Consider the following 12,191-nt stretch of genomic DNA (forward strand, 5'->3'; position numbering starts at 1 on the left):
GGCCTGGAACAAAGGCCCAGGGACCAGAACAGAACTCCAACCCGCAGGCACTAATTCTGCTCCGCCCGGCTCGGCCCGGCCCGGCCCGGCTCGGTCAGGCTTGGCCCTCCCAGCACGGTTCTGCAGGCCTCGCCCTTCCACCCAAGTCCCATCTCCTACAAAGTCGGTTCCTTTCTCCAGCGCCAAAGCCCGGACCCCTCATTGGACTCAGCACTAGGCCCTCCCCTTCCGCGGTCGCGAGCGCCGAACTCATCGAACGTAGCCAATGGGTGACGCAGTGGCAGCGCGGCGGGAGGTTCGATTGACCCGGCCTGGCGGGTCGGAGAGTCTTGGCGGCTGTTAACGCGCGCTTTGGAACCAGGAGGGTAAAGGGGGTGCTGCTTGGCCCCGAATCCATCTCTGCCGCTCTTTTCAGCCCTTCTTGGGATTCTCCTCTCAACCTAGGTCTTTTACTGGCCCCACCTGGATCCCTGCTCGACCTCCCTCACTCCGGGCCTGGCATGAGCATGCAGCGCCGGGAAATCCCCCTTTTCCAGATCTGAGCTTCCCAGGCCTTGGACTTTAACCCCAATTTCTCTCTCCTAGTCTTTGATTACGGCCCCTTCCCCCGCGAAACTACCTTCTTTCACTCCAGCTGGGACCATTTTCCCCAACTCCATTCTGCCGCCTAGGCTAACTAGCGACCTACACTCTCACTGTTTGGGTCCACACCCCAGCCCCTGGCTGGATCCCCTCTATCCCCATCCTCTTTACTTAGCCCATCCTCTCAATAATATAGTAACCCCCTCTATATCAGACCCTGGTCCTGCATTCTGAGCTGCTACTTGCCTTTGACCTTCGGCTGATGGGTACTTGACGTTTTATGCTCCTGGGCCCAGGATGGTAAGTATGAACTTAGGGGAGACTGGGAGTAGCCCTGCGTCTGGGTCTAATGGGCCCTGGCTGCAGAATCCCCGCAGGTGCTTAGTTCCCATTCTCCCCTTAACAGAGGCGGAGCTTAGCTCCCAGTCAGCTGGCCAAGAGAAAACCTGAAGGCAGATCCTCTGACGATGAAGACTGGCAGCCTGGGGCAGTTGTGAGTAATCAATGGGATATGGAAGGTGGGAATGAGGGGCTGTTTGGGCAGAAAGGAAACCTGGACGTGGTTTCTTGGGTTACGTAGTCACCTCCGGATGGCTCTTTCATATATTCTGTAAACTTTTAATGAGTACTCACTTTGTGCCAGCTATTGAACAAAATTAATAAAATCTTTGTCCTCAAGGTAGTCAGTCAATAGAAGCTTTTCCTGGTGGAAAAGAGTATTCTTTTTTTTTTTTTTTTTTTGAGACAGAGTGTCTCGCTTTGTTGCCCGGGCTAGAGTGAGTGCCGTGGCGTCTCGCTCTTGCTCAGGCTGGTCTCGAACTCCTGACCTCGAGCGATCCACCGCCTCAGCCTCCCAAAGTGCTAGGATTACAGGTGTGAGCCACCGCGCCCGGCCGAAAAGAGGATTCTAAAGCAAAAGAGTGGTTGGGTTTGGCCCTTTGACTCCTTTGGGGAAAAAAGGGCTGCACAACAGTAACTAGCAGCTGTTCTTTTGCTCTTTGTCCCCTGCCCAGTGTCACAGAACAGTAGAGTGTTCTGGGCCTGCCTTAGAGTCCTGAGCTCATTTGGGCCTAAATATAAGGGGTGGTCCCTTTCAGTCCTTGCTCATACTCAAGTACTGTGTGTTCTACTTTGAACTGGGCCCTGTGCTCTTGTGCTCTGCTTTCTGTCTCGGAGGCTTTCTGGGGCTGGCTGTGGGCAGGAGCTGTTTAAACCAAAATAAGGCCGGGCGCGGTGGCTCACGCCTGTAATCCTAGCACTCTGGGAGGCCGAGGCGGGTGGATCGCTCGAGGTCAGGAGTTCAAGACCAGCCTGAGCAAGAGCGAGACCCCGTCTCTACTAAAAATAGAAAGAAATTATATGGACAACTAAAATATATATATACAAAAAATTAGCCGGGCATGGTGGCACATGCCTGTAGTCCCAGCTACTCGGGAGGCTGAGGCAGTAGGATGGCTTAAGCCCAGGAGTTTGAGGTTGCTGTGAGCTAGACTGACGCCACGGCACTCACTCTAGCCCGGGCAACAAAGCGAGACTCTGTCTCAAAAAAAAAAAAAAAAAAAAAAAAAACCAAAATAAATGGAACGATGCAGCATGTACCTCAGCGAGAGAAAGCAGTTCAAGAAGCAGGGACAGCCAGGCGTGGTGGCTCATGCCTGTAATCTCAGCACTTTGGGAAGCCAAGATGAGGATTTCTTGATGCCAGGAGTTCGAGACTAGCCTGGGCAACCTAGCCAGAATCCTGTCTTTATAAAAATTAAAAAAACATTATCCAAGCATGGTGATGCATGCATGTAGTCACAGCTCCTTGGGAGGTTAAGGCAAGAGAATCCCTTGAGCCCAGGAGTTTGAGGCTGCAGTGAGCTGTAATATCGCCATTATACTCCAGCTGGGATGACAGAGTGAGACCCTGTCTCAAAAAAAAAAAAAAAAAAAAGCAAGGGCTTGGCCACCAGAGCTTTGAGGGAAGAGATCGGTTAAGAAAGGACTAAAAGGCACTTTTTTGGCAGAGGCAGCGAGTAAAGGCATGTAGGGGAGAGGGAACTGGCGTTTGTTTCAGGTGTGTCTTATAGGATCGTTGGAGCTTCAGATAACCTGGCAAGCTGGTACAAGTGGGCTCTTGCCTGATGGCTTGGTGGGGCTTGCTCAGTAGTTGTACCACTGGTGTGCAGGGGGCTCTTCTACCTGTGAGGGAGGCACATTGGCTGCCCCTTGCCACTTACGGGGGGTCTCAGACTTGAACTAGGGGCAGCATTCTTAGCAGCTGGGTCATGCATGGTGCTGTCAGCTTCTGGTTGCCCCTGAAAATGCTTTCAGTGCCAGTGACCTCACTACCATGAAGTAGAATGAGTGGGGAGTGGCCTCAGTGGCTTGGGAGTTGAGGACAGCTGTACTCTTGTCGCTCCTTTGGGAAAATAGGGAAGCATTTGGTTGCTCAATTATTCATTTGAGCTTTTGGAGTGAAGATTTGGGACTGGCTGGGGGCAGTGGCTTACGCCTGTAGTCCCAGAGCTTTGGGAGGCTGAGGTGGGAGGATTGCTTGAGACCAGCTTGGGCAATATAGTGAGACCCTTTCTCTACCAAAAAAAAAAAAAAAAAAAAAAAATTGAGCCACACCTATAGTCCTAGCTATTGAGGAGGCTGAGGCAAGAGGATCCCTGGAATCCAAGAGTTTGAGGTTGCAGTGAGCTATGATTGTGCCACTGCACTCTAGCCTGGGTGACAGAATGAGAACCTGTCTCTGAAGCAAAAAACAAACAAACAAACAAACAAAAAACCCTTGGGGCCACTGTGATTCCATGCTGCAGGTGGATTTGATCTTCACAGACCCACTTCATTTACCTCTTCTATTGCCCCCCTCTGATTAGGCTCCAGTTTTCTCACCTATTAAATAAGGATAATAATAAACCTATATCATTGAGTTGCTATGAAGATGATACATGATACTACATACGAAGAATTCAGCACAAAGCTTGGCACTTAATAAGCACTTTAAATAGTAATTTCCATTACTCTGTGGTCTCCGGACTTCAGCCTTCCCAATTCTCTCTCCTAGACTCCTAAGAAACGGAAATCCAGCAGTGAGACTCAGATCCAGGAGTGTTTCCTGTCTCCTTTTCGGAAACCTCTGAGTCAGCTAACCAATCAACCACCCTGTCTGGACAGCAGTCAACATGTAAGTCAGAACTGCAACCTGCGTGTGTATGTGTGTGCCCAGTCATCTTGCCTAGGTAGATTCATGCCCCTGTAGACGCCCTCAGTGCCCTATAGAGTGGCCAGCAGACAGACATTTGTGGGGGCTTTGGGCCTGCCCACAGTTGCCATGGCCTGCTCAGAGATGTGTGCCTGACTTGTGCCTTGTTTATAGTACAAGGGCACCAGATATCAGGTGGCTCAGATTCCTGAAGAAAGAGTAGAAGAGAGGGAAGGCCATGGTGGGACGTTGGAAGCAGCTCAGTCTCTGACTCTGCGTATGGTTTTAAGGAGTACCAGAGTCCTGGAGCTTCCATGTGTTTGCTCTAGTAAAGTAAAACTTAATTGTCACCTTGGCAGGTTCTATGCATTATCTCACTTAATTGTCATTTTTTAGATGAGAGAACTGAGTCTCGGGGCTAAGTAATTTGCCACACATTACAGAGTAGTCAATGGATGGAGTAGATCTGCCTAGTTCCAAAGCTTTTTCCATCAAGCTTTCTGAGGAAACCTTTTTTTTTTTTTTTTTTGAGACAGAGTCTTGCTCTGTCACCTGAGCTAGAATGCTGAGGTAAGCTTTTGAAGGAAAAATGGAAATATGTAATGGAGGTTAGTCATTTGTACATTCAGCAAACATTCAAAAACAGTTTTGTATACTATTTGATGAATGCAAAAGAATATATATATAACACCTAAGTTTTAAAACACAAAAACCACCTGTGAACCCACTATCCCAGACACTAGAGCATCGTCAATGCCATATAACCCCTTTTCCCATCTCTAGAGGTACAGCTATCCTGAATTGTGTTCATTGTCCCTTGCTTCTTTTTTTTTTTTTTTTAAGACAGAGTCTTGCTCTGTTGCCCAGACTAGAGTGCAATGACATCATCGTAGCTCACTGCAGCCTCCAACTCCTGGGCCCAAGCAATCCTCCCACCTCGGCCTCCCAAAGTGCTAGGGTTATAGGCAGGAGCCGCTGCACTCAGCCTATCCCTTGTTTTTTTATGATAGTTTTACCATATGTATATAATTCATTAAGTAACACGTTGTTTAAGTTTTTTTTTTTTTTGAAGCTTTAAAAAATGACACATAGTTCCCTCGTACTTTTTCATTCAGGATTTGTTCGAGTTGTCCGTTGTAACTACATGACATAAATGCAGTTGGGGTGGGAGTAGACAGCAGGGGATCTAACAGTCTGGAGGCTGGGGAAGACCTGCATTCCAGGGACGTGATGATTAAGTCCTGAAGGATATGAGGGGTTAGCCAGGTGAAAGGAATAGGAAATATTCCAGATAGAGGGAACAGCCTGTTTGAAACCCTGGCAGGAAAAGAAAGAGGTGGGTCCTAAAAAGGGTTTCCTATGGCTGGATCAGTTGGGAGATGGTGGTGAGAGACGAGAGTTGGAGTGCTATGTAGAGGCCAGGAGTGGAAGGGCTTTCGTAATCCATGCTATGACAGACTGGACTTTTAAGGACACTGAAGAGCTTTTGAAGTATTCTAAGTAGGGGTGGCATGAAAATCCATAAGAGTGGGAGAGACTGGAGCTAGGGGAAAAAAAGACTTACGAGGGGAAAAGCTTTGGTTTGATTACATGTGGGGAGAGGGAAAATGGAGGATGAAGTTGAACTTTCAGACTGGGCAAGGTAGATGGCCATGCCATGTACTGAGATAGGGAGCACAGAGAAGGAATAGCATTTGGTGGGAGTGATATGGCGAGCACTATAGTCATGGGACCCATGATACCTTTAGGGGCCCATAAAATTTAAAAAATTTTTTAAGAGACAGGGTCTTGTTCTGTTGCCCAGGCTGGAATGCTCACTTGCAGCCTCAAACTCCTGGGCTCAAGGGATCCTCCTGTCTCAGCCTCTGGAGTACCTCAGACTACAGGTATGCACCACCACGCCCAGCTAATTTTTCTTATTTTTTGTAGAGACCGGTCTTGCAATATTGCCCAGGCTGGTCTTGAACTCCTGGCCTCAAGTGATCCTCCCCCCTTGGCCTCCCAAAGTGCTGGGATTACAGGTGTGAGCCACCGTGCCTAGCCCACAAAATGTTTTAATTCCTTTTTTTTTTTTTTTTAAATAGCTTAATGTGCTGTGTTTTAATAGGAAACTTACATGAACAGAACAGAAGACAGATAATATTAAAAATATGTACTTGCATGTGGGGCAACTCAGAAAAGTGTAGCAAATGGATGGAATCTACTGTATGATAAAAATGCTACAAGCCGGCCGGGCGCGGTGGCTCACGCCTGTAATCCTAGCTCTCTGGGAGGCCGAGGTGGGCGGATTGTTTGAGCTCAGGAGTTCGAGACCAGCCTGAGCAAGAGCGAGACCCCATCTCTACTAAAAATAGAAAGAAATTATATGGACAGCTAAAAAAAAATATATATAGAAAAAATTAGCCGGGCATGGTGGTGCATGCCTGTAGTCCCAGCTACTCGGGAGGCTGAGACAGGAGGATCGCTTGAGCCCAGGAGTTTGAGGTTGCTGTGAGCTGGGCTGACGCCACGGCACTCACTCTAGCCTGGGCAACAGAGTGAGACTCTGTCTCAAAAAAAAAAAAAAAAAAAATGCTACAAGCCCCTTTTAGTTGCTGTCAATAAGAAATTTACTTGTTTTTTTAAAATGTCCATTATCCAGAAAAATTTAACAGGTTTATTTATAATTGTTATAGAATTGAACTGTTGAAACTTGTTCACTGCTTTATGTCCCCACATTTATATTAAAAATTCACACATAAATGAAAATGGGAAAACTACAATATCTGATTTTTGTCCCCTACTTTTTCACTCACAGGCATATACTTAGATACCTTTTGATCTCATGGGGAAAAAAAATCTAACATTCAGAACTACCAATAATAGAAAAAAAAATTTTTTTTTTTTTTGAGAATGAAATAGTTCCCATTATAGTGGATTCTGTTACACATTTGGCATGGATAGCACACAGGTTGGTGGTGCCTTCAAAAAGGCCAACCAGTTAGGCCTCACTTGCCTCCTGCAAAAGCACGAAGAGCTGTACTCTGGAAATGCATATCTGTTTTGAAGTCCTAAGCAATTTCTTATGCTGGAAGGGAAGTTTGCCGGATTTCTGATACGTGATCTCAGGGACTGCCACAGTACCAGGCCTAAAACGATGAGGTTTCCTCACTCCTCCAGTAGAGGGTGCACTCTTGCAAGGGGCTTCTGTGGTCACTCCTGGGTAGTTTTCCACTGGTCATATTTACCTCATTTCTCCTTTGGCTGGAGACCAGTGAGCTAGAAGCAGCACTTGAGTTAGCAATGGCAGCCTTTAATTCCTTTTAAAATCAGAAGGAAAACCGTACATAGTGATGAATCCAACCTGGATTATATTTATCTATACTAACACAGTCATAGACTATAATTTTTTTTATGGAAGAAGAGGCCCAAAAGGCAAAAGTGCCTGGGGCCCACAAAAGTAATAGTGCAGCCTTAGAAATGAGGATGTTAACCTTACATGATGAGTGTGAAGTACCTGTAGGTTATCTGGGTTTAGAGGTAGTTACAAACGTGGGTGTGGAGCTAGGAGTGAGGTATGGACTAGAAACAGATTCGGGGGTCATTAGCATAGAGATATTTTATACCTCAGAAGCGTTTTGGAGCATCTGGGTGAATGTGCAGTCAGAAGAGCTGAGGGCTAAACCCTGACCCCTGGGGAGCACTGACTTTTAAGGGGGTTAGGCAGAGGAAGAAGAGCCCATTAGAGGACTGAGCATGAGATTCCAGAGAAGTGAAACAGTGGGAGAGTGGTGTCATGGAAGTCAAGGTCAGAGAATATTTCAGAAGAAGGAGTAGCCAGCCTCATCAGGTAAGATAAGGATAGACACATGTCCATTGGAATTAGGGTTATGTAGGCCATTGGTGATCTTGGCCAATCATTTCAGAGGAGAGGATGGGGCAGAAGACAGATAGGAGGAGTGGGAGGTAGAGAAGGGGAGACAGACAACTCTTTCTAGAAGTTTGCCTGCAGAGGGGAGGAGATAAAGAATCAAAGGAATTTTTGTGTCTAAAATAGAGAGTTAAGCGTGTTTTATATGCTGGTAAGAAAGAGCTAGTAGAGAGTGATAAGTTGAGATACAGGAGATCAGGCATAACTGGTACGGTGAATATCTGTGGAAATGGGAAGCTTTGGCCTTGGGAGGAGGGATCAGAGGGAAAGGATGGTATGAATTATCAGTAACTAAATGAACAAAGAATGAAAGCATGCTTTCTCTCCTGCCTCTGCCAGAGTCTGGTGAGTAGTATCAGATGAAATTCCTGAAAGCTGGCTGTTCCAAGTCTTGCAGGCTGTGCTGTCAGACGTTTTTGGCCAGGGGTCTTCACATTCTCCCTTGCCAGTTATGCAAGCCTGTGGTTCTCCCTGCAGAACCTGTGGCTCCTGGGTTCTACTAAAAGTATTGCTTTTTAAATTTGGAGTATATGGCTAGGCACGGTGGCTCATGCCTGTAATCCTAGCACTTTGGGAGGCCGATGCAGGAGGATCGCTTGAGCCCAGGAATTCAAGGTTACAGTGACCTATGATGATGCCACTGCACTCTAGCCAGGGCGACAGAGTGAGACCTGTCTCAAAAAGAAAAAATAGTCCATAAAATAGATTTTATTCAGGTATAAAGAAATGTGCAAATAAATAAAAGATTTGGCTCTTCACCAACCATGTCACGTTATTTAGTGTGATAATGAAGTTCATTTCTCCATGTTCTTTTTCTATCTTCCAATATAGTACAAAAATTATTCATCATGTTTTTCCTATTTAATGTACATTGATTTTCTCAGCTGAGTGAGGTGGCTCATGCCCGTAATCCTAGCACTCTGGGAGGCCCAGGCAGGAAGATTGCTTGAGGTTGAGAGTTTGAGACCATCCAAAGCGAGAGCAAGACCCCATTTCTACAAAAAAATAGAAAAATTAGCTGGGCATGATGGACTAATTTTAAAAATCAAGTAAAGGCTCTAGAGTCAGGAAAGTCCTGTATTTGCAATGGCTGTGTGACTTGATAAAGTGACTTAATCACTCTGAACCTCAGTTTGCTCATCTGTAAAATGGGAATGCCAGTAATATACGGACCTCATATGGCTGTTAGGATTAAATGGTATTAATTACATGAATGGAAGAGGCTTACATTGTTAGCCATCATTATTGTCATTTTTGCTGTTGTTAATATTACTATCATTATTTTAGCGGTATTGTACCATAAGGTGCCATACCCTACAGAAGAGCCAGGTGTCCTCACTGGCATGTTCTTTCATGAGTGAATAGGTTCTGAGCCTCACGGTTGACTGAGGTTAAGTGCTCCTGTTGTCCCTAGGTATTTGTAGAACCTTACATAAAGCCTGAAAGATGGAAGCTGTTGCATAAAACCTAATGTGGAGCATATGATAACAATATTGTCCCATTACATCTCCAATCAGTCCTGAATCCCTATTTCTCCTTTCTTTTTAGGAAGCATTTATTCGAAGCATTTTGTCAAAGCCTTTCAAAGTCCCCATTCCAAATTATCAAGGTAAAATAGATTTTCTAGTTTTTGAATCAGTCATGTGTAAATGTGCCTGAATAAATTAAAAACCTCTGCTTTTGTAAATATAAGCTTACCTGAAAATAGAAGATGCCAGTCCAGTGGTGGCTGTGTTTGGGGTGACCCTCCTGAGGCCTGCATGAAAGCTGTGTTAGTGTCAGTAAGGGCTGCCAAGACTGACTGCCCTTCATCTTCTTGGTGGGGGTGTGCCAGTGCTCAGGAAGCACCTGGTGGGCCACAGTGGCTGATGGACCCAGGCTTTATTAGGTCCAAGTGCGTTCAGTAGCATCTCCTTTATGAGGTTGACTGTGTGGGAGGCCTAGATTCTACAGAATTTTTCCCTGTCCTTTGTAGTCCACAGCATTGTGCTAAAACTGGGGCTTGGGGGTGGGGAAGAGGCCAGTTCTCAAGAGCTTTCAGACTTGAAAAGGCCCCTTTAAGGTTTCAGACCTTTCCAGGATAGACTTGAGATGAACAAGACCTGGCCTTCTAGAAGTTTGTAGTTGAATGGGAGAAATAAAATGGGAAAACCTCTGATCCAAAGCAGAATGAGATAATGGTCAGATAGAGGTGCTCAAACTGGGTTTGGAGGAGTTCTGGGAGAGAGAGGGTCATATGGGGTCTCAGGAAAGGTTATGTGAAGGACAGTGTTTGAGCTGGGCCTGCTGGAGCTTCTGAACAGAGGCTTCAGTTACAGAATGATTGTTGGTTTGCAGGTCCTCTGGGCTCTCGGGCATTGGGCCTGAAAAGAGCTGGGGTTCGCCGGGCCCTCCATGACCCCCTAGAAGAAGGTGCCTTGGTTCTGTATGAGCCTCCCCTGCTGAGTGCCCATGACCAGTTGAAGCTTGATAAGTATGTGCATTGGTATCTCCTGTGCAATTCTGGTCCTCTGTACGTGCACATTCCTGGGAGGGCGGAGGGTATTTCAGTGTGATTTCTCTTTGGGATTGGCATATGTTTTCAGAAATTGTCATGACTACTGCACCATCCAGTGTAGGAAGTTGGGAAAGGAGAGTACTTGGGGAAGAGCATGTGGTCATGACCAGTTAGTGAAGGTTCCTCATCCCTCTTGCCATGCTTACTCGGGGGAGGCGTAATTGAAGTGATGACACAGGGAACCCACCCCTCTCTCCTAACTTTCTAACTCCTGGAGCAAGAATTTGCTATGGTTTTATGGTTTGGTTACTAGGCCAAGAATGTCCTCTTTTAGGCAGCTGCCTCCCTCTGTTTCCTCTGCATCAGCAGGACCCAACCTCCCCAGGGGCATGCCCTTGCCCATGTCTGAGCACCATGTTTTGTTTTGTTTTTTTCTGCTGTGTTTTCTCAGGGAAAAACTCCCTGTCCATGTGGTTGTTGATCCTATTCTCAGTAAGGTTTTGCGGCCTCATCAGAGAGAGGTAAATGAGGGTGAAGGGAATGAGGTGTGGGGCCAGGGGCTGAGCCTGGGAGACTGCCATCCTTTGGGAAGCAGCAGTGTAGGTGCCAAAGTGGCTGGGCTGAATGCTGTTATTCCCCAGGGAGTGAAGTTCCTGTGGGAGTGTGTCACCAGTCGGCGCATCCCTGGCAGCCATGGCTGCATCATGGCTGATGAGATGGGCCTGGGAAAGACGCTGCAGTGCATCACGTTGATGTGGACGCTTTTGCGCCAGAGTCCAGAGTGCAAGCCAGAAATTGACAAGGCGGTGGTGGTGTCGCCCTCCAGCCTGGTGAAGAACTGGTACAATGAGGTTGGAAAATGGCTTGGAGGGAGAATCCAACCTCTGGCCATCGATGGAGGATCTAAGGACGAGATAGATCGAAAACTGGGTATGAAGCCTCAACAAAGATGGTTGCACTCTTCTACCCAGCCTGCTGCTTGCTTTCTTGTGTGTATGCTCACTTGTGGCCAGGCTTGAGGGCGATGCAGGGGAACAAGAGAATTTCCATTGAAAATAGTTGGTTATTTCCAGACTCAATTAAAGAACTGTTGAACTGTTTCTTTGTGTTTATTTTTTTTTGTTAAAGGTATTCTGATTTGTTCCCTTGACACCTTTTCTGTTGTAGAAGGATTCATGAACCAGCATGGAGCCAGAGTGCCTTCTCCCATCCTCATCATTTCCTATGAGACCTTCCGCCTTCATGTTGGAGTCCTCCAGAAAGGAAGTGTTGGTCTAGTCATATGTGATGAGGTACTTGACCCTCAGCAGTCTGGGTGGTAGGAGAAAGCCGGTCATCTCCTCACTGAGCACCGCCATCCAAGGGCTACAGTAGTCACTGGGGAGTCCTGAGGACAGAGGATGCTGCCTTGAGGGAGACAAGTGGGGGGGAGAGCCTGTGATACCCGTGTGCTGAAGGAGGGATGAAACAGTGCTTGGAACTCCAAGGAGAGTAGGGAGTGAGTGCCATGGGCTGGCAGGTTTTGTTGCCTCCTGATAACATTCATAGACCAAAGAAGAATGAGAGGGATTTGGGTGGGTGGAGACACATATGGTACAGTGTTTAGGACAATAGGTTCTAGAGTCAGAGACCTTTATTCATATCTTGTCTCTGCCACTTATCAGTAGGTATGACCTTGGACAAGTTACCTGAGCCTCTCTTTCTACATCAGTAAAATGGGGTGATAATATCTGCCTTATGGTTATTGTGAGGATTAAATGAAGTGATTGAGGGAAAGGTCTTATCACAGTGACTGGTATGCCATAAGGCCTTGGTAAATGTCAGCTCCGGTTTTTATTCTAGGCTGGGGGTACTCACATGAACAGAAGCAGAGATAAGAAAGCCCAGGGTGGACAGTCGATGTGCTTTGTGGTAGTTTGTGTTGACTTCTAGTTCCTTCTCTCTGGGACTATGGGAAATATGGCCTTTTTCAGTATGCATTAATGGTGGTAGAGATGCTATTGCTTAGG

General features: G+C 46.7%; 1 protein-coding gene across 1 annotated transcript in view; it reads left to right on the forward strand.

The window, feature by feature from the left end:
- Nucleotides 1–670: 670 nt before the first annotated feature.
- Nucleotides 671–12,191, forward strand: part of RAD54L (RAD54 like) — a 28,161-nt gene continuing 16,640 nt past the window's right edge. Inside the window, exons 1-8 of the mRNA XM_069479907.1 lie at nt 671–882; nt 989–1,075; nt 3,638–3,757; nt 9,234–9,294; nt 10,023–10,158; nt 10,634–10,703; nt 10,824–11,112; nt 11,350–11,474. Of these exons, the coding sequence (XP_069336008.1) occupies nt 880–882; nt 989–1,075; nt 3,638–3,757; nt 9,234–9,294; nt 10,023–10,158; nt 10,634–10,703; nt 10,824–11,112; nt 11,350–11,474 (891 nt within the window). The 5' untranslated portion in view covers nt 671–879. The remainder of the gene's footprint in view (nt 883–988; nt 1,076–3,637; nt 3,758–9,233; nt 9,295–10,022; nt 10,159–10,633; nt 10,704–10,823; nt 11,113–11,349; nt 11,475–12,191) is intronic.

This window comes from Eulemur rufifrons, chromosome 8 (genome assembly GCF_041146395.1).
Source record: "Eulemur rufifrons isolate Redbay chromosome 8, OSU_ERuf_1, whole genome shotgun sequence".
In the NCBI taxonomy this organism is placed as follows: Eukaryota; Metazoa; Chordata; class Mammalia; order Primates; family Lemuridae; genus Eulemur; species Eulemur rufifrons.